Below are 22,623 nucleotides of genomic sequence, written 5' to 3' on the forward strand. Positions count from 1 at the left end.
ATTATAAATAAATAAATAGGTTCAGAAAAGAAAAAACTGTTTCATTTTGAGATCTCAAAAGAAATTTTGGAAAACCCCAAACATATTTTCATTTCATCATTTTCTAGAACAACTCTCCCTCAGTACAAAAAAGTTCCCAAAAGTCTATTTCAGGAATCAGTGCATTTCTTCATCAACACTGATCAATATAACAGAATATAAATATATAGTAGCAATAACATAAATATATATACATATATATTTATATTCTGTTATATATATATTTCTACTATATATATTTATATTCTGTTATATTGATCAGTGCTGATGAAGAAATATTATTAACATATCAATAAAATATCTTAATATATCAATATTGAAGATAAGTCATTTAATTTGGTATATTTCAATACATACTATTTCAAGAAGCTAACAAAACCCTGTTGACTCTTTGATTTTGTTAAAATCAAAATGGCTACAAAAAGTACTTCACAGTGATGCGACAAGAACCATTTTTGGTTCAACAAAGAACCATTTCTTATAGTCTAAAGAACCACTTTGCACTACAAATAACCTTTTGTGAAACGGAAAAGCTGCACATTGGTAAATAAAGGTTCATTAAAGAACCAAACAGCAAAAATCGTTTTTCTATGACATCATTTAGCACATATTCTATTTTTTGGAACAATACACCTTAAACACAAATATGTTTTACACATCTCTAAATATGTTAAACATTGTGCTAAAATGAGGGAAATGATCTCAGCTTCACATCTTTCCTCATAATTGTGAACATGTAAATTTGTAAGGAAAGAGTGCCGAGTGTGACAACAGAAGCAGGTGTGTTTGTGTTAGCAGAGCTATAAAGATTGAGGCAAAGCACACAATGACAATGTAACAAACAAAATCCGTCTTTGAATCTTGTCTTCGTCTCGTCTCAGCCCTGATCAGATCTGTTTATCTTAATCTCAATGCTAGACATTCAGAAAGACAAATGACTGTAGCCGTTTGACTAATTGTTGCACATATTCAATAATGAATCGCAAAGAAAATTTGCTCGGATACACAAACAAAGACCAACTGATGACATCAGGTGAGCGTGTTTGTGTGTCTTTATGCATTATGCATCGTGACAGCATGTTATCTGTGTGTTGTGTGTACAGACACAGTATAACGCACACATGTATGTGCAGACAGTGTCTCTGACGTCAACCTCCATCATCAACAAACCGGAGGCTGACCTCTATGATGTTAAGTCAGATATCATCAGCGTTCAGAAGTGATAATGTGACCTTTGACCTACGAAAAGGCAAAGTATGAAGGATGCAAGTATAATCAAAAGAAGGAGATGTCTAATGCTGTTACTATGTAATCACAACTAAAGCAATGATTAGATGTTTAAATGAAAAAACGAAGCTTTAGTACCAGAATGCAGTGTTAATGACTGAGATGATTTGAGTTGCAAATGTAAAAGTATTAAGGTAAATATATATATATAATTATAAGTTATAATTATACTTAAAAAAGTATAACAAAATGCCGTTTAGTAGGAACAGTTGAAGCAATGCAAATAAAACACAGAAACCAAAAAGAAACTTTACATCAGGGCAGCCATTTATCATTATAATTTCAATACAATAGTAATAATTACAATAGATTTTCATTATAGTGCTACCCATCTTATCACCAGTAAAACATTCTGTGTGCACAGAAACAAAGAATAAAGTGAGGATGAACAGAAATGTTGGAGTGTGTGTGTGTGGGGGGGGTTATGGGTGAAAAGGAGAGAGAAGCAGGTATAAAACCTGACAGAGCATCAGGCATCACACACATGAATACACCTCCAGAGACTAGAGACAAACAGACAGACGAAACAAGAAAAGGGGTGTTAAGACAAATCTTACAAGGTAAGAAACTGATTTTTCTACAAAAAAAATTTAATCGTGAAACCAAAATGATTACAAATCACCAGCAAATTTATGTGAGAAATTTCGGTTATTATATACATTATTATACAAATATTGGTAAAACTTTACACTAAGGTTGTATTGGTAAAAATTTGCAAATGCATTATAGAAATAGTTATTTAGCATTTATTAATCTTTGATACTAGTGAATACCAATGTTTTGTGTTGTTTAATTAACTGTAACAAACACAACGTTTTTGGAAAGTGTTACTGAAATATTAATGAAAAGTAATGTCGAAAATCATTTTAAAATGTTAATGTAGCTGACAAAAGCTCGCTTGAGATAGCACGCATACTCAAAATTCGGATTTAGGATGGTCTTTTCTAGCTGCATTTAATAAACGGTAAAAGAAAAACACCGCTTTAATTGCTTTTTAGCTTTAAATAAAAAAATAAGATGTAGTAAATAAGATAATAAACAAACAGCAAATAAGGTGCATATATGTATTAGAAAAATATTTTGAAATAATTACTAATAAAATGACTAACAACTATACTTCATTAGGCCTACTAACTAATACCAAAACACATCATTTCATTTAATATAACATTTACAATATAATATTTAATATTAATACAATATATTGTAATTTAACACAACACCACGAAGTATTGATGTTTTGAAAGGTACTGTAATAAAAAATTTTACTATAGGTGATCCAATTTACAAGCTTTTATAAACACAACAGTGTCACCAGTAGCTCACATAACTGAACCCTGTAATTCAAAGATTTAAGAATGAGGGTGCACTTGCTCATTTGTTTCCCCTTAGACATGCAGACAACAGAGATGAAGGTTTTACTGGCTGTGTTTTGTGTGGTTAGCATTCTCCAGCCCTGCCACGCAGTCTCTAGCAGTGGAGAATGCTACTTCAATGCGAAAGGTAAGAAAACACAACGAAATGAGAGTTTGGATAAACCAAACCCTGACGGAACAATAAAGCTACAGTAAAAATATTTTGGGCCAACACAAATGCAACATTAGAATGTAGGACGCATACAATTTAACAAAGGCCATATTTGTAGTCTTCATGCATAAGCGGCGCACATATCATTGGTTAGCATCCCAGAGGCCAGACAATGCATTGAACTTTTACATTTTATCAGTATGCAACTAGCTTTGGATAAAAGTCTGCCAAATCACTGTAGCACTAAACATTGTAAAAAAAACTTCCCACTGCAGCCAGCTGTGAACACAAGGGTCGTGTATTTGACATTGGAGAGATGTGGATCAACGACGAATGCTTCCAGTGTGTGTGTTTTGAACCTTTTGGAGTGGGCTGCTGTGAACAGTACGTTTCCAAAACACATTTGCGCATGACTACAACTACACACAACCGATATGTAACATTGTTCTTTACTGTCCTCTAGTGGAAAGCAGCCAGTAGATTACCCGCCCTGGTGCGAAGTTGTTAGAAAGCCAGATTCCTGCACCGTCGCTGTGGTGATGAAGGCCAACCATAAACTGCCCTGTCTGTTCGGAGGAAAGAGCCGTTTGAGATCAGAAGGGCTGCTGTGGAAATCCGATAATGACGCTCTCTTCTAGACCGCATTACTGAACTCTTAGATGTAAACGGTTCTTTATTAACACAATATGGAATAGTTTTGCGTAGAAAGAAACCTGACATGCTCTCATCATGTTTGACGATTGTTTGAAACTGGACAACGCTTCCTAAGATACATTACCGGAAAAAAATAAAATACGATTTCAGTATTTGGTATTCAGTGTTTGGTATTCAGTGTTTGGTACATGCCCAGCTTGATTTGAGGACTTGGAACATTGTGCGTGCATATCTGACCTGAAGAGGGCACGCGGTCAATGTAAAACATTTGCTTATTTGATTTGAATAGTGCAAAAGGTTATCATTCCTTTTACTTTTTTCATAACACTACAACATTAGATTTAAAGTACATTTTGTGAATCTCAGACCTGCAACGTGTGCCGTCTTTTGGACTACTCTGTATGTGACAGACAACAAAAGAAGGGTAACTAACACTAAATAGTATTGATAGCTACTCAAAATCTGTGAATTCTGCATCTACAAATAAATATCAGTAACTTTCTAAAAATGTCTACGGTCTTCGCTTAAAAAAAAAAAACCCCAAAAAGAAACACTTGAGTGACAGTAAAAATCATGGTCTTTATTTTTTAAAAAGAATTTAGCCATCATTACACAAGATACAGACAGTAACAAAGTGATTACACGTCATTGTGGGCTCTTTCCAGTTAAAACTATGTGTTCACCCATTAAATCCATATACTATTAAGTGTTACATTTCGCTCCCATTTACTGTGTTCATAATACATTATTTAGATCTGCACGGCTTTGAGGACCTTCAAATCTGGCAGTGACACTGACTTGAACTCGCGGTAAAGAAAAAAACTTTAATCTTCGACCTTCCCTGGGTAGAGTACGGCTCTTTAAAGCAAACAAAACAGGCCACCATTCAGAGTGCATAAGGAAACCACGACGTAGCCCCCTCTGCTCACAGGACGCCCACCATAAGCCCACAACAGTGCAGCATTTCAAATAGTGGTTTGAAAAAGATTTGTGTTAAAATGCTGGGGGGGTTATCCCAAACCAAAAAAATACATATATTACTCAAACTCCAAACAAGCAAATGCTTTCAATAAAAAAAAAGAACAAAAACGATGGTCAGCCCGGCATGGTTGTGCATACTGATACAGACCACATGGTGTGGTTTTGGTCCCAAAACCTGCGACACCAGGCAGCGGAAACATGTGCAGAATGAACAGTGAAGAGGAAGATGAGGAGAGTGGGGGGGAGCACCAGACACAAGCTTCAATATCCTTGTTCATAGAAACAGCCTGAATTTGGCTATCTGGTGATCAAAAGCCAGTCGGGAAAAGACCGGGAGATGAGGAAAAACGTGGCAGTTTTGGTTGGATTAGACATTTGCCACTAATGCAAAGCGCTGGTCATTAAACTCCCAAAAAACAACACCCCAACATAACATCAAAACGTCTACAGTGTACGGTTTTAGAGATGCAATAACTTACGTCACTGTTTCGGAGGAGATGTGAAACATATCAAGTGCTCCTAAAAATTTGAAGTACTTTTAAATCGAGAGGCACCGCTTTTTGCTAGTAGGCTTGGTGAGCTCTACCCCATATGAAAACATGGTCGAAGAAAATATAAGAGGGGAAATAGGGAATAGGGAAAGAAAGCAAATGAGATGAGAATTGGGTGTTAGGAAGGAAAGGAGGATATTCTTGGTCCAGGTTGTTAGAAACTGTTGAGCTCGCTCAGGGTCTGGTCCAAAGTGGCATGAATCTTGACGTTCTCCTCTTTAGCATCTCTCAGTTTCTCTGCAAGAAAACAAAAATCCCCCAAAGGATAGCAAAGTGAAACAACCAATTTGAAATCATCTTTGCAGAATCTTAAGAAATCATTTAGCACTGTATGGGGTTCTCTGCAGTTTGATTTAATGGAGATTTATGTTATGTGAGGTTCATTAGATCTAGTTTCTAGGTTTTATCAGTTAACAGGTTTAAAGTGAAGTCCCCCTGGGATCTTTAAGATGTATTTATAAACCACTAAAAAAAATGTCTTTGTTCTTCTATGGTATCATATGAACTTGAAAAGGTTCTCTTATGGCAGCAGTTCAGGTTTCACTTATAAAAAACGCTTCAGAAACATTTAAAAGATGTCATATGTAATATTAAGTTCAAGTATGTTGGGTTTGTATCCAAGATTGTAAAAATTTTGCAATACAACATGTCAGGCTTTACTTTCACCACAGCATTCAAGTACAAATAAAAAATTTTTTTGACTGCTATTGAAAGAGTTTTTCTTCATTTAGTTGTATGGCATATGGTCATCCACTTAAAGGGACAGTTCACCCAAAAATAAAAATTCTGTCATCACGGTCATCACTCACCCTCGAGTTGTTCCAAGTCTGCCTAAATTTCTTTGTTCTCATGAGAAAGATATTTGTCAGAATGCTTGTAACCAAACAGTTCTTGGCCACCATTGACTACCATAGTAAGAAAAAATGCTTATAAATTTCTAGTTCTGTTGAACACAAAAGAAGATATTTTGAAAAATGTAGAAAAGCAAACAGTTCTGGGGCACTTTTGACTACCATTGTAATTTTTCCTACTATGGTAGTCAATGGTGGCCAAGAACGGTTTGGTTACAAGCAATTTTCCAAATATCTTTCTCATCAAATAAAGAAATTTATACAGATTTGGAGTAAATGAGTAAATGAAGACAGAATTGGGTGAACTGTTCCTTTAAGCTTTAGGAAATAAGGACGGGTTTTTATGGTTAATATCTTCCCATAACCAGTTTGCAGTAAATAGCCAAATCAAACTTATGTGTAACTAAAACCTGTATAAAATGGTCTATTTACTGTTGTAGATTTATACACAAATATATTTTCTTTTGCTGTGGTGGTGTACATTTATTAATGGCAAACTTTTTAGGAAAAAAGCCTGTTAGAAAGATTTTCTATTTGAAGAGTTTATTTGTAAAAACAGTTTTTGTGTTTTATTGTGTAAGTTATGTGTTTTTTTTTGTTGTTGTTAACATTACTTAATCAAAACAACCCAATTGCAGTTTGATTGATATTACTAATGCGCAATAACAAAAACATGATTTAAAACAAACTTTAGAAAGGAGTTTTTCAAATATGCTCTTCATTTGTATTCTCGGCTACCCATCCGACTTCAAGTCTGTAGGTTTGTGCCCCAACTGCCATTAACATTTAGAGTGACCTTCATCAGCAAAATTTATAGACATTTCCTTCAACCACCATACTGATAAAAAACTGGTAGGTCATCGCAATAAAGAAAGACAAACAGAGATTCAAAAGAGAGCAGAGCTTTTTTCTTCTCTTCAATAAACAGACAAAGGGCATCAAAAATACAGCAGAGGTCAAAGAGAAGCAAAAAAGGACAAAACAACGAGAACATTCTTTAAAGAGACAAATCGGGTAAAAGAGGAGTCTGTACCTGATAATGACTATCTAAAGAACTAAACAGAAACACAACAGAGATGCTCAAATAAAGAAGACAGTACAGAAACAGGCACGTGGAACACACGTGAAAAGGGAAGTACGCAGAAGATCACAGAAGAAATGAGCAACAAATATGGACAGAAGATGGAGAGGACGAAGGAGAACATCTTGACGTCACAGTCAGCCAGAGAAAAGTCCAGAAACTCTTTATCTGTGAACAGACATCATCGATAAACGTCTCGCAATAATAAAACACCATGTCACAATGAGGAAATTCCTTCATTTTCCAACAAACACCAAGTTAAAAGTGTGTTACGGACAAATTTTTTAAATTCCAGGTTATAATTTTTAATTCATACATGAATGTGAGGGAATGTTACAAGCAATAAAGTATATCCCTTACATAAACACTATTCAGCATTTTAAAGGCGGAGTTACTCATTGCCAAATCATAAGGTAAAATAAGGCATGGCGAAACAAAAACAAGCCCATTTAGCTAAAATGCAAGAGAAACGCTACAAAACGAAACCTAACTTATGACTTCTTGTACTTATGGACTAAAAAAATGTAATGCTTTGCTTTACAAAATATGTTCTTTAAAAGTAGTCAAATCTAAAATCCCTCACACAGTTTATTAGTTATTATAGTAGTATATTAATGACAACAGTTAGTACTGCATTTCAAGTTGTCAACCTTCACACAAACGCATCTAAAGCAGTAAAAACTGAATACAAGCGCTGTCAACTATTAACTTCTTACCCAAGCTTTATGCTGCATACTAAAAAGTATACGATCTGAGGTTATGGAGCTCAAGGTTAGCTAACCAACTCTGTCACTAGACTCGAAATCTGCCACGGCAGCAAGACTCGGTCGCCACGGCAACAGCAGAACTCACAGCCACACACATGCACAAGCCTATATTTACATAGAGGTCATGTCGTTGAGGGCATGATCCAACTCTTCACTAATGGCCTTGTACTTGAGTTTCTGAGCATAAAGCTCATCTGTTCACGTTCAAAGAGAGAAGGACAAAGGCGGAGAAAGCAGGAAGGAGAGATAAAAGAAATTGGAGGAAATAGGAAAAAGGCAAAACTAAGATTATGACAGTTGACGCGGGGCAGGAAAAAGATAATGCTTTACATAGAATGAGTAGTATGACATAATAAACAGACAAAAGATCATGTTGGAAATGGAAAGGGAGGCGAGGAGGAAGAGAAAATCGTACCTTCCAAATCATCAATGGTTTTCTCAAGTTTGGCCACAGACCTCTCGGCAAACTCGGCACGGGTCTCAGCCTGGCAGAAAGAGATTGAGAAATGTGTTAGTAGTAAAAAACGAGAAACTGTTTGAGTACGCAATACTATTTATCTAGTGTTTATAGAAACAAAACATTTAACGTGCATTAATTCCCGAATTTAAGTTTTCACTCAAATCGCTGGTAATATTCATAAGTATTATGCAAAAAACATGAATATGCATAAAACTGTTAAAATGCACATTTGTCTGCTTGTTTAACATTTAATCTCTACGACAGAAAGCAAACGTTCATGTAATGTCACGTCACCTCCTTCAGCTTATCAGTGAGGATCTTGATTTCTTCCTCATACTTGTCTTCCTTCTGGGAATACTGCAGGGAGAAAACAAAAACGAATTAGGTGAGAAAAAAATTGGAATGTTTCAGATCTGCACACTTCAAACGAACCATCACTTTTTCAGAACAGTTTTAAGGCGCAAAACAGCGCAGCTGTCTATGTTTTGACATTGTTGCATTTTTTCCCTAGAAGGTTCTATGTAGGCAGGCCGAGCCCTGCTGCTGTTGTGCAAGGTTTGCGACGTGCCGGCTGCGAGAGAGACTTGATGTGTGCTGTCAGAGACATGAACAGATCAGGACATGTGCGCTGGAATGCAGCTGCAACATCAACAAAACAGCAGGTATGAGTGAAGAGCATAAACACTACTTGAGCAATTCAGAAGGATAGATTCACAAAGACCTGAATGCATCTGACTTCACGTCACTGGATTTATATATAAAAAAAGTTTCGAATTTTGAATTGGTACATAAAGATTAAATGATGCAAGGTTGGGTTTTTCTAAAGGTAAAAGTGATCTAGATTATAAATCGATAAATTAAAAAATAAATAGTGAGAAGTTGAGGTGCCCAACACCCAAATAAAGGTGCTTCACAATGCCATGGAAGAACTTTTTTTGTGGTTCCATAAAGAATCCTTAACGTCCAAAGTGCCTTTCTGTTTCAACAAAAGGTTCTTCGTGGAGAAAAAAGGTTCTTCAGATTATAGAAAGAGATGGATTTTTAAAGAACCCTAGACTGAGTAGTTCCTTGTGGAACCAAAAATGGCTCTTCAATGGCATTGCTGTGAAAAGCCTTTTAAGCTCATTTATTTTTAAGAGTGAAGAGGGAGGACACAATACATTAAATAGTTCGGGCAAGTAAAGCAAACAAATAAAAATGGTTTCTGTCTGCTTTTTGCAAAACCATTATCTAATTTGTTGACTAGCAAAATTGCATTTTAGTGGCAGTGTTTGAAAGGGGGAGCAAGGCGCAAGATTTCAGAGAAGGGTTTAGTCAAATCTTTATAAAGTTGTGCTACTAAATTCATCCCCTTCAAAGCTCAACCCACATAACAAATTGAGCACTTGCAAAAAGAACTTTAAAGAAAATGTACACTTCTAAATCACATGCTACAAGCGATGTGTCAAATCTTGATCTACACTCTTAAAAAAAAAAAGGTGCTTAAAAGGTTCTTCACAGAGAAGAACCATTTTTGGTTCCACAAAGAACCATTCAGACAAAGGTTCTTTAAAGAACCATCTCTTTCTTACTTTTCTATAATCTGAAGAACCTTTCTTTGCCACAAAGAACCTTTTGTGAAACAAAAAAGTTCTTCAGATGTTAAAGGTTCTTTTATGGCATCGAAGAACCTTTTGAAGCACCTTTTTTTTAAGAGTGTATACACATGCAGACTGAAGTCTTTGGCAGTTGAGTCACACCGTTTTAAGACGGCATTCAAACGTACATTTAGTCAATCCCACACCAATGCAAATCATAACAGCAATTCAGTTTTTCTATAAAATACCATCTAAAATGTTACAACCCACAGCATGCTGTCATCTCATGCAACACAGCATTCATTAGTTTTACTTCTGCTTCATTAATATAATGACTTCTGCTTTGTTTTCGAAAGGCAAGACCAGTTGTGCTTGATTCTATACATATGACACCTTATGCAATTCCTTGATTTAACGGCCTCCGCCATAATCCGGCGCGACACGTGGCCTTTCGCTGCGGATAATGACATACAGCCATACACAAGCAAAAGGCCACTTGTAAATGAGGACCATCGGGTTACGCTCGCACGACTGGTCAAATCGCTGCTTTAGCAATTAGGGAACTTGTATTTGATTGCCCGGAAGGCAATATGCAAAGATTAAATCAGAGACCTGTGTTCCACGGAGGTTAAAAAAAGATGCACACTAAAACCAGAGATCGTGCAAAACAACACACATACACCATACCTTCTCAGCCTGGGCCTCCAAACTCTTAAGATTGTTGGTGACATTTTTCAGCTCCTCCTCCAGCTCAGCGCATTTGCTATATACAGAGCAGCCGATTTTATTTTGTAGGAAGAAGATAAGAGAGAGACAGAGGGGAAAGGACAGAGATGATGACAGGCCAGTCGCATCGGCAACTGAGATGATGCTAAACAAAAACTGTAGAAAAGAGACCTTAAAGGAACAGTTCACCCAAAAATGAAAATGCTGACTTCATTTACTCATCCTTAAAGGGTTTCTTCACCCTATAATGAAAATGCTGTCATTTACTCGCCCTCAGATTGTTCCAAACCTGAATAAATGTTTTTGTTCTGTTGAACACAAAGGAAGATATCTGAAAGATTGTCAAATCTCACCCCCCATTGACTCCCATAGTATTTATTTCCTTTCTATGGCAGTAAATGGTGGGTGAGATCTGACATTCTTCCAAATTTCTTCTTGTGTGTTCAGCAAAACAAGGAAATGTATACAGGTTTGGAACTATCTAAGGGGGAGCAAATGACAGAATTTTCATTTTTGGGTGAAGTATCCCTTTCAATTGTTCCGAATCTGTATAAATTTGCTTGTAACCAAACGGTTCTTGGCCACCATTGACTACCATAGTAGGAAAAATGACAATGGTAGTCAAAAGTGCCCCAGACCTGCCCGCTTTCCTATATTCTTCAAAATATATTTTGTGTTCAACAGAACAAAGAAATTTATAAAGCAAATTTTCCTACTATGGTAGTCATAGGTGGCCAAGAACTGTTTAGTTACAAGCATTCTTCCATATATATTTCTCATTGTTTATCAAAGAAATGTATACAGATCTGGAACATCTCGAGGGCGAGTAACTAATGACAGAATTTTTATTTTTGGGTGAACTGTGCCTTTAAATGATTGTTTTATAAATATTTGGAATTAAACTAGAAATAGTTCACCAAAAAAGAAAGTCAACTTTTTGCTTTCTTCCAAAGGTATCTGTGAAATACAAATTAAGGTGTTTTGCAGTTTTCCGCGATAAAAATGTTAAGCACCAAAAATAAACTAATGTAATCATAATCCATTCAGTTATTTATAGTTTTTATTAACAGGTGAGCGTGGAGATCCATGGAGATGATTTTCAGCCAATACCCATTTACATTTTAAACAGCTCATTTAAGAAACTATTTTATAAATTCCAAACTCAAAGGCATTTTTTTATAATTGTTGGAGCTTGACAACCCCAGACCCCATTCACTTTCACTTTGTGAAAACATCAGCCAGGACGAAATAACAGTGTTCCACTGTTTCGCAATGACATATTCATTCCTTTTTGGGTGAACTACTCTTGTAAAAATCTTGTAAAGTTTGTTTCGTTACTGTTGTCTCATAGCAGAAGTGTTTTGGTGTTTTATTTATCTGTTGTGTGCATTGGGCAATTGTGCTGTGTGTTGAGCTGATTTAAGCACAAGGAAGCACAACCATCATAAATCTGATGTGAAAAACGTCCTTCTAAGCAAATTCTTGAGGAACATGCAAGCTTAAGCTTCAGGCAGATATGACAAAGCGTTGCAACTGAAGTGCGTGCAATGCGCATGCCATGTTCTGCAAAAAACTTGCATCTATCATGCTTTCTGGTTAGTGAATGCATTTTAAAAGAATGGCTAGGGAAGATGAAGGGACAAAAAGATGGACAGGTGAAGAACCAGGTTAAACAGTAGAAGCGCAGACTTAGAGGGCCAGTGCTGGATGGAGGAGTCTCTTTGTTCCAATCGACGGCTATTTTGCTCGCTAACTGTCATTCAAATATACAAAACGTAGATCCCGCTCCAAAGCGGGTATCGCACTCTCATCATTTTCCTGGGGTCCGCACACCCCACGTCTCCAAAAAACATTGAACACACACAAAATGTTTCAAGCGGGGTGTGTACCTTCTCATCTGAGGCCTGGAGAGTCTTCACTGTCTGGTCAAAACCTCTCAGCTCCTCGTCCAACTGCTTGACATGGCTGTTAGTTTGAGCGGGGAGGGGAAGGTGTGTCAGGTCAAAGGTCACACATGCCCAAACACAAATGAGAAAGGGTGGGGAAATATGAATTTAAGATGGAGTCAAGCCAATGACCTCACTCGCGCGTACGCACACGCTCTCTCACGCACACAAAGGAAGATTATGGTTATGAAAGAGCATTCCTATCGTCATGCAGAACGAGGCATTCTTCTCACGCTGATAGAACAATGAGCTTTAAAAGGACACAGTGGAAGACGCAGGGAGGAATTACGCTAAAGAGGACGGAATGTGTGGTCTACGCTGAAGTGGATGTGCGTTTATGTGAATTGTGATGTTGTATCTGTCATTAACCTTTCGGCAAGCTCTGCTCTCTCCTCTGTACGCTCCAGCTCACCCTCCACGATCACCAGCTTACGTGCCACCTGTAACAAACACCCAACACGATAACATTTATTACGGATAATCAACACAATATTAGATACAACCGTTGAGTTGTAAACCAAGAGTAAGTGAATTTTTAAGGCTTTTACCTCCTCATACTTGCGGTCGGCTTCCTCAGCGATGTGCTTGGCCTCCTTGAGCTGGATCTCCTGGAGCTCCATCTTCTCCTCATCCTTCAGAGCCCTGTTCTCAATAACCTTCATCCCTCTATTCGAGAGAGAGAGAGAGAGAAAGGAAGGGAATCAGAAAACATGATGACTTAAAGCGGAAGAGATGACAAAGTATCAGTTTGAACAAACACGTCGAATCATAATCTTGAGTGGGGTAAACTGCGCCACGCCCTTACACACTCCAGCAGTGTATAAAGTGGTCATGTGACCACATGATTCATCATATGGAGGTACCAAAAGCATTACACATTTTCAGGTAAAGTACGTTTTCAGGGCTAGAACAATTGCCATATGCCAAAAATATCCCGGTATAAACATAATATCCATTTAATAATTTATATCTGATATAATACATCATATCAGATTTGCACCATTCAGTCTGAATGTTGAACCTGTTTCTGGCTGGTATATGAACATGCAAACAACACACATCAAACAAGGACGTTAAATATTACTGCAAAGGAAGCTATTTTTGTGCATTTCATTTCATATTTACGTTCCTTATTTAAGTTTTCCCTCATTCATACTTTATATCATACCCCTTGACGTGACACAGCTTAGCCCTTATCAGACCTTTATCAGAGAGCTCACAGTTCTATGGCACTTATTTCAGATGATACTGAAACAGCATCAGGAGTATTAGTTAAACCCATTTAAAAAGTAAACTAAAAGTTAAAATAACTTTCTCTAACGCACCTCTCGCTCTCATCTGCAGCTTTTTCGGCTTCCTCCAGCTTCTGCAGGGCTGTGGCCAGTCTCTCCTGAGCACGATCCAACTCCTCCTCAACCAGCTGGATACGCCTGTTCAGAGACGCCACCTCTGCCTCAGCCTACAGCACAAATGTGCGAAAAACCACATGAGATCGGAGGAGATCAACTATTCCAGAGAACTTCAGGAGCGTGAGGATGGGAAAACATTGGTGTGAACTGGTAGAGGAAAAACTAGACCTGGCAACATATCATGTAGAGTCAAATTTGGAAGCTGGAGTCAATGAGACACTGGAAAAAAACACTACATTGTGGAATTATGTGAAGCAGAGTGGCACCACACAGTTTTTAGGCTATTGTGTTATCAAAAGATATATATTTTAGGTAAGCATTATGGTAAACAATATTTTACAAGGCCATAAAAGCCTTGTAAAGGCATTGAGGGGGTTACTGTCCACCAACATGTAGATTAGTGTTTGGTTTACCCAACAATGTGTTTGGCAAGCCTACAACTTGCAACAATGTCAAGTTATTTGCGACTAAAGCAAGCCTATAAGTTGTGATGGCGAATACCAAGTACCTGCAGAGACTACATTGCCGCAATTTTTGTAAATTTCTATTTTATGTATTAAGAAAATTAACCATAGTTTTATTATAGTAAGTGTAGAAATCTGTTTTTGATGGCTGGATAGATTACCATTTGATTTACCATAATTTTACTACAAATATAATGGTTAAATGTGGTGACACTATCGTAAATTTGTAGTTGGTATGGTTTTACAACAAATACCACAGTTAAAACTATAAATCATTTTAGTAAGGATAAAGAGGGGTATTTAAACAACTACATATTTAACTAAAATAAAAATGAACAATGAAAGAAGATTTGGTTTATAATGTAACGTTAAGTGTATTGGACCCCTGAAGAGTTTTATTCAGGGCCTGAAGCGCAAAAAGCAGGTTGACTGCCGCGCCTCGTCAGCTGAGAAACGGGACAAATGATGAGCCACATTCAACGCGCATGCACGTCTTGCGGATATGACGACACCACTAACAAACACTGGAGTTTCGCTCCAAATAAGGACTGAGGAATCTAAAGTCTGCGGGGTGAGTTCATCTCGCGTAATTCCTAAGAGACGGAAGGCACGCTTGAGTGATAAGCGACCTCAAGCACAAAAATATCGAGCTAAGAGACGAGTATCGAATTGAATAAAACTCAAAAGTCGCCAAAGATAAAACGGGCAGATAAAAGCCAGAGTGACGTGCACGAGCAACTCAAAGTGCCAAGACGTCCACTTGATGACCCAGATGTTAACATTACACGGATGATAACGCACCCACATCTACACGACGATCAAAGCAATACTGGAACATGACATTAATGCTCAATTGATGATTTTTCTTTTAAAAATAGCGGAATTGTAATGATTCGGCGCAAAGTATTTTGTGACTTCCTTTAGGCCTCACCCGCAAAATCAAGCAAACAATGTGCAAGACTACGAGGATGGGATAAAACCCGTTGTGGTTAGCATATCCAAGTACACTCAGTAGCCTCAGACTTCAAATCGCAAATATGTATATACACACCAACTTATCTCCATTTAGCCACAAAACATATCTAATAAAGTGAAAGTGCAATTCAAAGTATTCAGTAAAGATGACTCGACCGTACGCGGTTTGGATTTTGCAACAACTCACCGGCCCATCCTTGATCTAACATTTAAGACCCCAAATCATCCAGGCTACTACACAATATTTAAAGCGCCGATATATACGTGACACGAGCTACTTAAATGCAACCTTCTCTTGTTTTAGACATCAAAATCAGTTTTACGGAGATATTTTTTGTCGTAGCTACAAGGGCGTTCAATCTGGGGTGCGAAAGTAAAGAAAACGCGACAGTGCGCGCATGTGGATACATTGTTGCGTATAAAACGTACCGACAATTCCGAAAATGCAATAAAGAAGTGCATCGACACACTTACCTGCTCTCTAGCACGCTTCTCCTCCTCGACCTGCCTCTGCAAAATCTCGGCTCTTTCTTCTGCCTCATCCGCTTGCTGCTGTAAAACTTTAATTTTTCTCTTTACCGCATCGATGCTGTTGGATCCGGCCATTGTAATGTGTTACTTTATGAGTAGTGTGGTCGAGTGAATCAGACTCTTCTCGAGCAGCCCTAAAGCAGCGTAGTGGACCGAGCCGTGAAGAAAAAAAAGTCCAAGGCACCAACGCCCCGCCAACAAGTCAAACGCAGCGAGAGTGGAAGTAACGCGAGGATCAGATGTTACGCGCACGCTTGCGTTTTTGATTGGAGCAGTACGATCTCGATCAAATTTTCTTAAATGCAAATATTAGTGTTTAGGAAAATGAGCAAGATGTTTTCAAAGCCCAGTGGTCGTCTGAAAGCTGACGTTTTTTAAAAAAAATAAAAACTCGAGGCAAGGACGTGGCAATTTTTCCTAATTCACTGGCTTCCGCTTAGAAGCGTTTCAATGGTGAAGCACGCTCTTGCCTTTTTCAAATCAATGAATGAGTTTTAATGTCACGTAGTCTTTGCTTTCCCTCCCCTGGCTTTTTCTTCACCCAATTTGTTGAGTTGCCTAAACTCTGCCTTTTTAGAGCACTTCCGGAGAACCCCACCCTGTACCCAACGGTTTAAGTGGCTGACAGTGGGGTGTAACGCTGATCCTGGATCAGAGGCGGCGCGGCGTTAAGTCCCAGCGGGATGGGTGGCGATTGGGTTCAGAGTTGATCTCCAGTCAGCGGTTTATTTTGTTTTGCGCCACCTGCGTGATTCTTCAGGAAATGCCACCCCCTGTTTTACACGTGTCCTGACCAGGTAGATGACGTAGGGCAAATAAATCATTATTATGACATTCCAGGCCACTCCTTTAAATCGGGAATGTGCTCGCGGATTAATGAATGAGATCCGACGGTTGTTAGGAAGTAGTGCTTATTATCAGATTTGATCTGATCAGTGATCAGACATGGCCTGTTTTAAAAAAACGCAATTCTGGTTTGCTGATTGGAGTTTTTGTATTTATTTGATTTAGGCCTATTCAAAGAAATATTGCTTATTTTCAGGAACTCATAAATATGATCATCAAGAATATTTTATATTAAAATTATAGACAAGCTACATCTGCTTTCTTTTTAGTTAAATGATGTCTGTACAAATGGCATCAAAAATCCCATGTAAAACAATGGGGGGAAAATGTTTCCTTTATCTTTGATTTGATCTTTGATACATTTGGTTTTTTAATTGTCCATGAAATGCAAACGTCATGGTTTGTTACCTTTCCAAAACACATATTTTAAACCAAAAGTCCACAGTTAAACACATATTTACAAATCTCATTCAATCCATAAAGGGGCTATGCTCTTGGGTAAACAAACCCTGATTTAGTTATGGCTTGGGCGGCGTGCCTCAGTGTACTCTGAATAAGAGCAAAACCACAGAGTATTTCATTACTTATGTGTCAGTTTTTGACAGAAATCGGCATTGTAGCAGTTACATGATTGTTGATGACTTCATGAAAAAACTTGTTTTTAATTGTGTGAGTGGTGTTAAAATAGCAAATACAAATAATTCTTAAATTATTTCCATGTAAATATTTGACATTGTAATACAGTTTTAAGCTAGAGATTCGCTCATAGTCTTTCTTCTCTGAATTACATTAGGTCATTAAAAAAGAATCCAGAACTGAATTTACAGGCCTGGGCAAAACCGAACAAGACTATTGTTGTTATACTGCTGTCTGATTCTCTCTGTGGTTTAAAATAAACAATCTTTCTGACGTTCTTTAGAGTGCTAAAAACTGTTTTAAAACTAGGCCTTAAGGGAACGGTGTTTTAAGTTGATTATGAAATGTCTTACCTACTCGAATACCTTTTAATATTGCGTGGAATTAACTGTTTAGCCTCAACAAAGGTTGAAGGAAAAGGAATGCTGACTGATACTGAATCATCCAGCTACAGAAAAGATCTGTACAATCATGTTGTATCATTTCCTGTCTCTCCCTTCCTGTCTCCAGCAGTGCTGAACAAATAATTTTGAGACTGGCCATTTGACGTATGTACTGCCATCTCACCACACGGTGGCGCCACATTATCGACATACTGCAGCTCTCGGTTGCATTTCCTCTGTGAGTTGACGGTCTGGTAGAGTCTTTTAATAGCTTACTAATATAAATATTATAATAAATATGAGATAAAATTTAAATATAAGGACAGTAAATTGAGGTCAAGTGTTTTTTTCTTAATTTTATTTCCTTTTTGAATTCCCTTCATTTTAGTTTTTACCTTTGGTTCATATGTACATACAAGATTTACATTTCACTACAGGTTAAATAAATGTCTTGAATCTGGAAGGCAGGCCTACTTTAAATAATGATTTCATCTATGAGCTTAAGTAGGCCCTATATATAAAACAAACATAAACATAAATTAAAAATATAATTTAATACATAAATACTCTATACTCTAAAGTATAGTAATAAATTACAGTATATATAAATAAATATTATAATAAATAAATGTAAGTTGTGGGAGGATATAAGGAATGGCAACTGTGTAATGGCCCTTGAATAGAAAACTATAGAAAATCTATTATAAATATATGACTTTTATTGGTACCTCTGTTTCAAGCTAGTCTGCAATTCCGTTTTCTTTTTTCATGAGAGGTCTTCCAATTGCCAAGAATACCAGCACTCATTATTTTTGTGTAATTTGTAACATTTGAGGCAACTTGGTAAGAGACAAAAATCGAGGCCTCGTCCAGAATGAGCCTGTTTACATTATAGGTTAAAAGTGATAAGGTGTGTGGCTTCACATTCTGACCTCTGGTTAAGACCTTTTACATTTTACCATAACTATACACGGTTTTAGGCCACTTTCATAGAAGTCTTTTTAAAGTATTCGCCCCTTCATTCAAATTGGATCACTGCGAGCGTGTCTGTCAAACTCATAGTTATAAGATTGAGTAATAATGGATCAAGCTCTAAAATATCACCGAACTCAATCAGGTATTTTGCTGAAGTCTTTTGTAAGCAAAAGGCTTTTTTTAACCACGCGGGGTAAGGTACGCCATCAAAGTTTTCTCTCAAGGTTGGGATGGAAATAGATTTTTAAGCGACAGCTGTAATGGAGGCACACTCACCCACTGTTAGAATCTTTTGTTCTCGTGCTGGCTGTCTTGGGGGTTGCCAGATTGATATCCATAAATCCTCCTCACATTACGACGTTATATTACAGTGTTTCCCAATGGAACTAATATGAGCATTTTAATTGGCAGATATTTATGCCAGATAAATATCTTATGCCAGAGCTGTTTGTTCCTAAAACATCTAAACGAGAAAACACAGTTTTATGTTTCTCTAACGTTCTTTTTATGCACACATACACACACGCACTGTTCAAAGCCTCTGGTATTTAGCCCACAAGTAACATCTTATGAAGGCCAAAATGTATGACAACAGGTGTGCTCGCTATATGGAGAACAAAGGAACAATGAGCAATAGATGGACATACTTGGATGACGGCTATGATGGCACAGGCTTAGTTTAGCTGTGGAGCTGAGAATCAAGTTACACGATGTCCAGTTCTTCTTCCCTGGTTATTGAGGATTCATCTGATATGTTAAATGCTGCTGTCAGTTTTAAAGTCTATGCTAAAACGCAAATATAATAATAAGGCACTGTTTATATTACATCTTTACAGCTTATATCATTTCAAATATTGCCTCTTATTGAGCAAATGCATCAATGAAGATGAAGTAGTTCCTGTTCATCATGTCCACTGTGTTGCTCTCACAAACACTGATTTACAATCTTTTTTGGGTCCTGATGGCACGACTGAGCACACAAAATCCCCTTTATTTGTTGTGACCTGTTTGGTGTATCTGTTAAAACGTTGAAGGGAAGTGAAGTTGAAAGGAAGTTAAGGTTAAAACTACAGTAAGATTATATTAAAGGGGCAAACGCACTAGGGATAATGGATAAAGGATTGTTGGAGCCTGGCTATTGACATCACAGTCAAAAAAGGGGTAGCGACAGAGTCAGCTGTGAAGGAGTGAACGGAAAAAAATGAGAAGAATGAAGGGGGCGGGGCCGACGAGAATGCAGGGATAAAGTTTGGGATGCTGTATTTGTCTGCATGCGCGTGTGTCTTTTTGTGGTCATCACTCACATCAGCAGCTTTCTTCTCAGCTATCTCCAGTTTCTCTTGGGCGTCCTTCAGAGCCTCTGAATATTTATCCAACTCGTCCTCTGTTCCCTTAAGTTTCTTTTGCATTTGAATCAGTTCATCCTCATGCTGGAAGAAACAAAGAAACAGTGAGAGTGGGGGGGGGATGTGCAGCGGAGAAGAGTGTGAAATATTCTCACCGAGGACTCATACCCCATATTACATATTCACACATGCCCACATCATTCCTTCCCAACCACCCTACCCCTCAAATTGGCACTACGTGACCCAATGCAGTCTTATTTAAACCTTATTCTCTTTTACTTCCAAGAGATAGTTTAGTAAAACTAGCGCTTGATATCCTCAACGCTACCCACATCTGATCTCTTTATCTTCTGCTAAGACTCTCTTCATCCACCCTGCGTTCTTCCAGTTTAAAATCACTGTTTTCATTTTGGGACATCTGTATTTAAGACACCTGTCATTCATGTATTAGCAGTGGATGAACTTTTTCAAGGAGTGCACATTATCAAGGTGAAATGTCCAGCATAACTAATTGTTTGGTTGGATGACTATTGTGAATTTGATAATCTAGTTTAATTGACATTAAAAGTGTGAAAGAGTGAAAATACTTAATAAATAGAAGTCTCCAACGTTGCTTCGGTGTCTGCTCTAAAGCGTTGGGTATTTGGACACTTAAATTATATTAAATAAATTCATTGTACATGTGCTCAAAGAATTTTTCTACCAACTGGTCTCAAGGTCATTTTTAGTAGATGCATCAGTCTCTATAGCAGTGGACCATGTTAAATGTTTAATTGATAATTGTGCACTATATTCATGTAAATGAGTGCTATTTGTTAGATTTTTTTAATGCAAAAACATTCATCATTTTTAAGGGAGGCTTAAGTGTCCCAGTACTTTGGGGCCCCTGTGTATTCCAAGATAAACCTCCTAAATTCACACCCTTTAGTCAAGATCAAATTTAGTCATCACAATTATCTTAGTTTTTACCCTCTTTGAAGCTAAGATCCATCCGGACCGTTCTGTCTTGGCCTAACCTGTTTGCTTCTGTCCTCTGCGGCTTTCCTATCGGTCTCCGCCTGCTCTGCCTGGTCCAGAGCGTTTTCCTTATCCAGCTTGAGCATCAACATCTTCTTCTTGACGGCCTCCATCTTGGTGTTGGTCGGTAGGGCTCACGGTAGGAGAAAGAGAGGAAGTGGCAGAGTGGGATATGCCACCAAATGTGAGTAGCTGGGCTGGAACAGGAGCTGGTCGAGAGAGGGAGTAAAGTGAGGAGAGACCAAACTCAACAAGGCATAGCAGGAAGGCATTTATATCAGAAGCATCATGCCCCTCCCATTTCCAAATAAGCCACACCCATCCACTGTTATAGCTCACCTAATACAGTCATAATGCCTGTTTGGCTTGTAGTGTGGCAGAACTGTATTGATATGACTAATTCAGTTGTTTGATTAGAGGAGTTGAGCACTTTTTGATGCCAACAGCAACTGTAAATTCATTCTTTGAATATGCATTCACCTATTGATTTCACCATTTATTTTATTCTTCTGTACGCTTTGCCAAATCATCCAGTGAAATCCACTGTGATCGAACGAGCAGGACACTAGCACACGACAAAGAAAAAAGAACAGAAGGCATTGGACAAAGATGAGCTCCGGCTATAATAAGACAAAGCCTCTGTGTTTGTGACAGGCACAGGTGTTTGTCTCTGTGTGTCTGTTACATTACTTGCATCCCCAGCTGCACTCGTCCCTTTATGGCTCATCGGTCACCACAATGATCCTTTTACAGCTGCTTTTTTCTAATGCAGGACACTTTTGTATCCTTAACGGTGTATAAGCAGCCATTAGGGAACTGCACTCCATCACAAGCCCTTTTATATGCTATTGTACATTCACACTTTGCAACCTAAATGATTTATCTCTAAATTAATTTATATTCTAATCCAGTCAAATGTTTGGACCTGTACTTTTTATTTGTTCTAGTTTATCCAAACTCGTGTCTGGTGTTCTAAAGATAAAGATTGATACACCTTTCACCCTCCTCTCTGCTTTACTGATGCGCAGGAACTTGGGTGGGGGGATAGAGTTCCAGTTCCGTCCAGTTTTATCCATGTAATATTCTCTAAATGCAAATGTAAAAAATACACATAGTGGAATATTTATTTGATCTAAATATACATCAGTTCCAATTAGGATCATCAGGTAGTACATCACTGTGTACCTTTATTACTAATGTAGTAAATACATTATTATATGATGGTAAAAGCACATTCTCCTGACAGTGATGTCATTCGTGTGTGACATAAACTACTTTCTGAGTTTTATTAGCGCTCGCTGATGTCAGGGGACAATGCACGGTGTCAGGTTAAGAATGAGCTTCTATTTTGAGTTGTAGGGGCCAGGGTGGTTAAAAGTCGTTGTTTAAGAACAATTGAACATTGAATATGTATTTAGATTTAATTAGATTCTAATTTAGATTATTTATTAAAGAATGCATGAATTCAAATAAGGAAAAACAATGTTTTATGTTAATATGTTGATATTGTACACACAATGCAAATGCATAGTTATGTCAGACTATAATGATTTTTTTCCATCAATACCTCCTTGGTTCTGTTTAAAAACATTTA

The 22,623-nt window shown here is 37.6% G+C and overlaps 2 protein-coding genes across 9 annotated transcripts; one reads left to right on the plus strand and one right to left on the minus strand.

The window, feature by feature from the left end:
- Nucleotides 1–1,591: 1,591 nt before the first annotated feature.
- On the plus strand, nucleotides 1,592–5,150 carry msmp2 (microseminoprotein, prostate associated 2). Its single transcript, XM_057354135.1, has 3 exons — nucleotides 1,592–2,829; nucleotides 3,129–3,237; nucleotides 3,317–5,150. The coding sequence occupies exons 1-3, from the start codon at nucleotides 2,685–2,687 to the stop codon at nucleotides 3,489–3,491; spliced, it is 429 nt and encodes a 142-aa protein (XP_057210118.1). The 5' UTR covers nucleotides 1,592–2,684; the 3' UTR covers nucleotides 3,492–5,150.
- Nucleotides 4,067–21,272, minus strand: tpm3 (tropomyosin 3). Of its 8 annotated transcripts, none has more exons than XM_057354130.1 (10): nucleotides 21,029–21,272; nucleotides 19,971–20,096; nucleotides 13,773–13,906; nucleotides 12,996–13,113; nucleotides 12,817–12,887; nucleotides 10,463–10,538; nucleotides 8,493–8,555; nucleotides 8,154–8,223; nucleotides 7,854–7,932; nucleotides 6,777–7,139 (listed from the first exon to the last, which is right to left on the minus strand). In XM_057354130.1, the coding sequence occupies exons 1-10, from the start codon at nucleotides 21,140–21,142 to the stop codon at nucleotides 7,136–7,138; spliced, it is 855 nt and encodes a 284-aa protein (XP_057210113.1). In that variant the 5' UTR covers nucleotides 21,143–21,272; the 3' UTR covers nucleotides 6,777–7,135. The 8 variants fall into 8 exon arrangements, with proteins under 8 accessions (XP_057210112.1, XP_057210109.1, XP_057210116.1 ...); XM_057354127.1 differs by lacking the exon at nucleotides 10,463–10,538 and adding an exon at nucleotides 12,391–12,466; XM_057354129.1 differs by lacking the exons at nucleotides 6,777–7,139; nucleotides 7,854–7,932 and adding an exon at nucleotides 4,067–5,276.
- Nucleotides 21,273–22,623: the final 1,351 nt, after the last annotated feature.

Source organism: Triplophysa rosa, linkage group LG16 (genome assembly GCF_024868665.1).
Source record: "Triplophysa rosa linkage group LG16, Trosa_1v2, whole genome shotgun sequence".
In the NCBI taxonomy this organism is placed as follows: domain Eukaryota; kingdom Metazoa; phylum Chordata; class Actinopteri; order Cypriniformes; family Nemacheilidae; genus Triplophysa; species Triplophysa rosa.

Excerpts from the sequence above, each read along its gene's own strand:
- msmp2 (XM_057354135.1), top strand. The coding sequence starts at position 2,685 with ATGAGGGTGCACTTGCTCATTTGTTTCCCCTTAGACATGCAGACAACA. Across the intron at positions 2,830-3,128 it reads ATGCTACTTCAATGCGAAAG|CCAGCTGTGAACACAAGGGT; the intron begins GTAAGAAAACAC and ends TTCCCACTGCAG. Across the intron at positions 3,238-3,316 it reads GGAGTGGGCTGCTGTGAACA|TGGAAAGCAGCCAGTAGATT; the intron begins GTACGTTTCCAA and ends ACTGTCCTCTAG.
- tpm3 (XM_057354129.1), bottom strand. The coding sequence starts at position 21,142 with ATGGAGGCCGTCAAGAAGAAGATGTTGATGCTCAAGCTGGATAAGGAA. Across the intron at positions 13,907-19,970 it reads CTGAGAAGAAAGCTGCTGAT|GCTGAGGCAGAGGTGGCGTC; the intron begins GTGAGTGATGAC and ends TTTGTGCTGTAG. Across the intron at positions 5,277-8,153 it reads AACCATTGATGATTTGGAAG|AGAAACTGAGAGATGCTAAA; the intron begins GTACGATTTTCT and ends GTTTTCTTGCAG.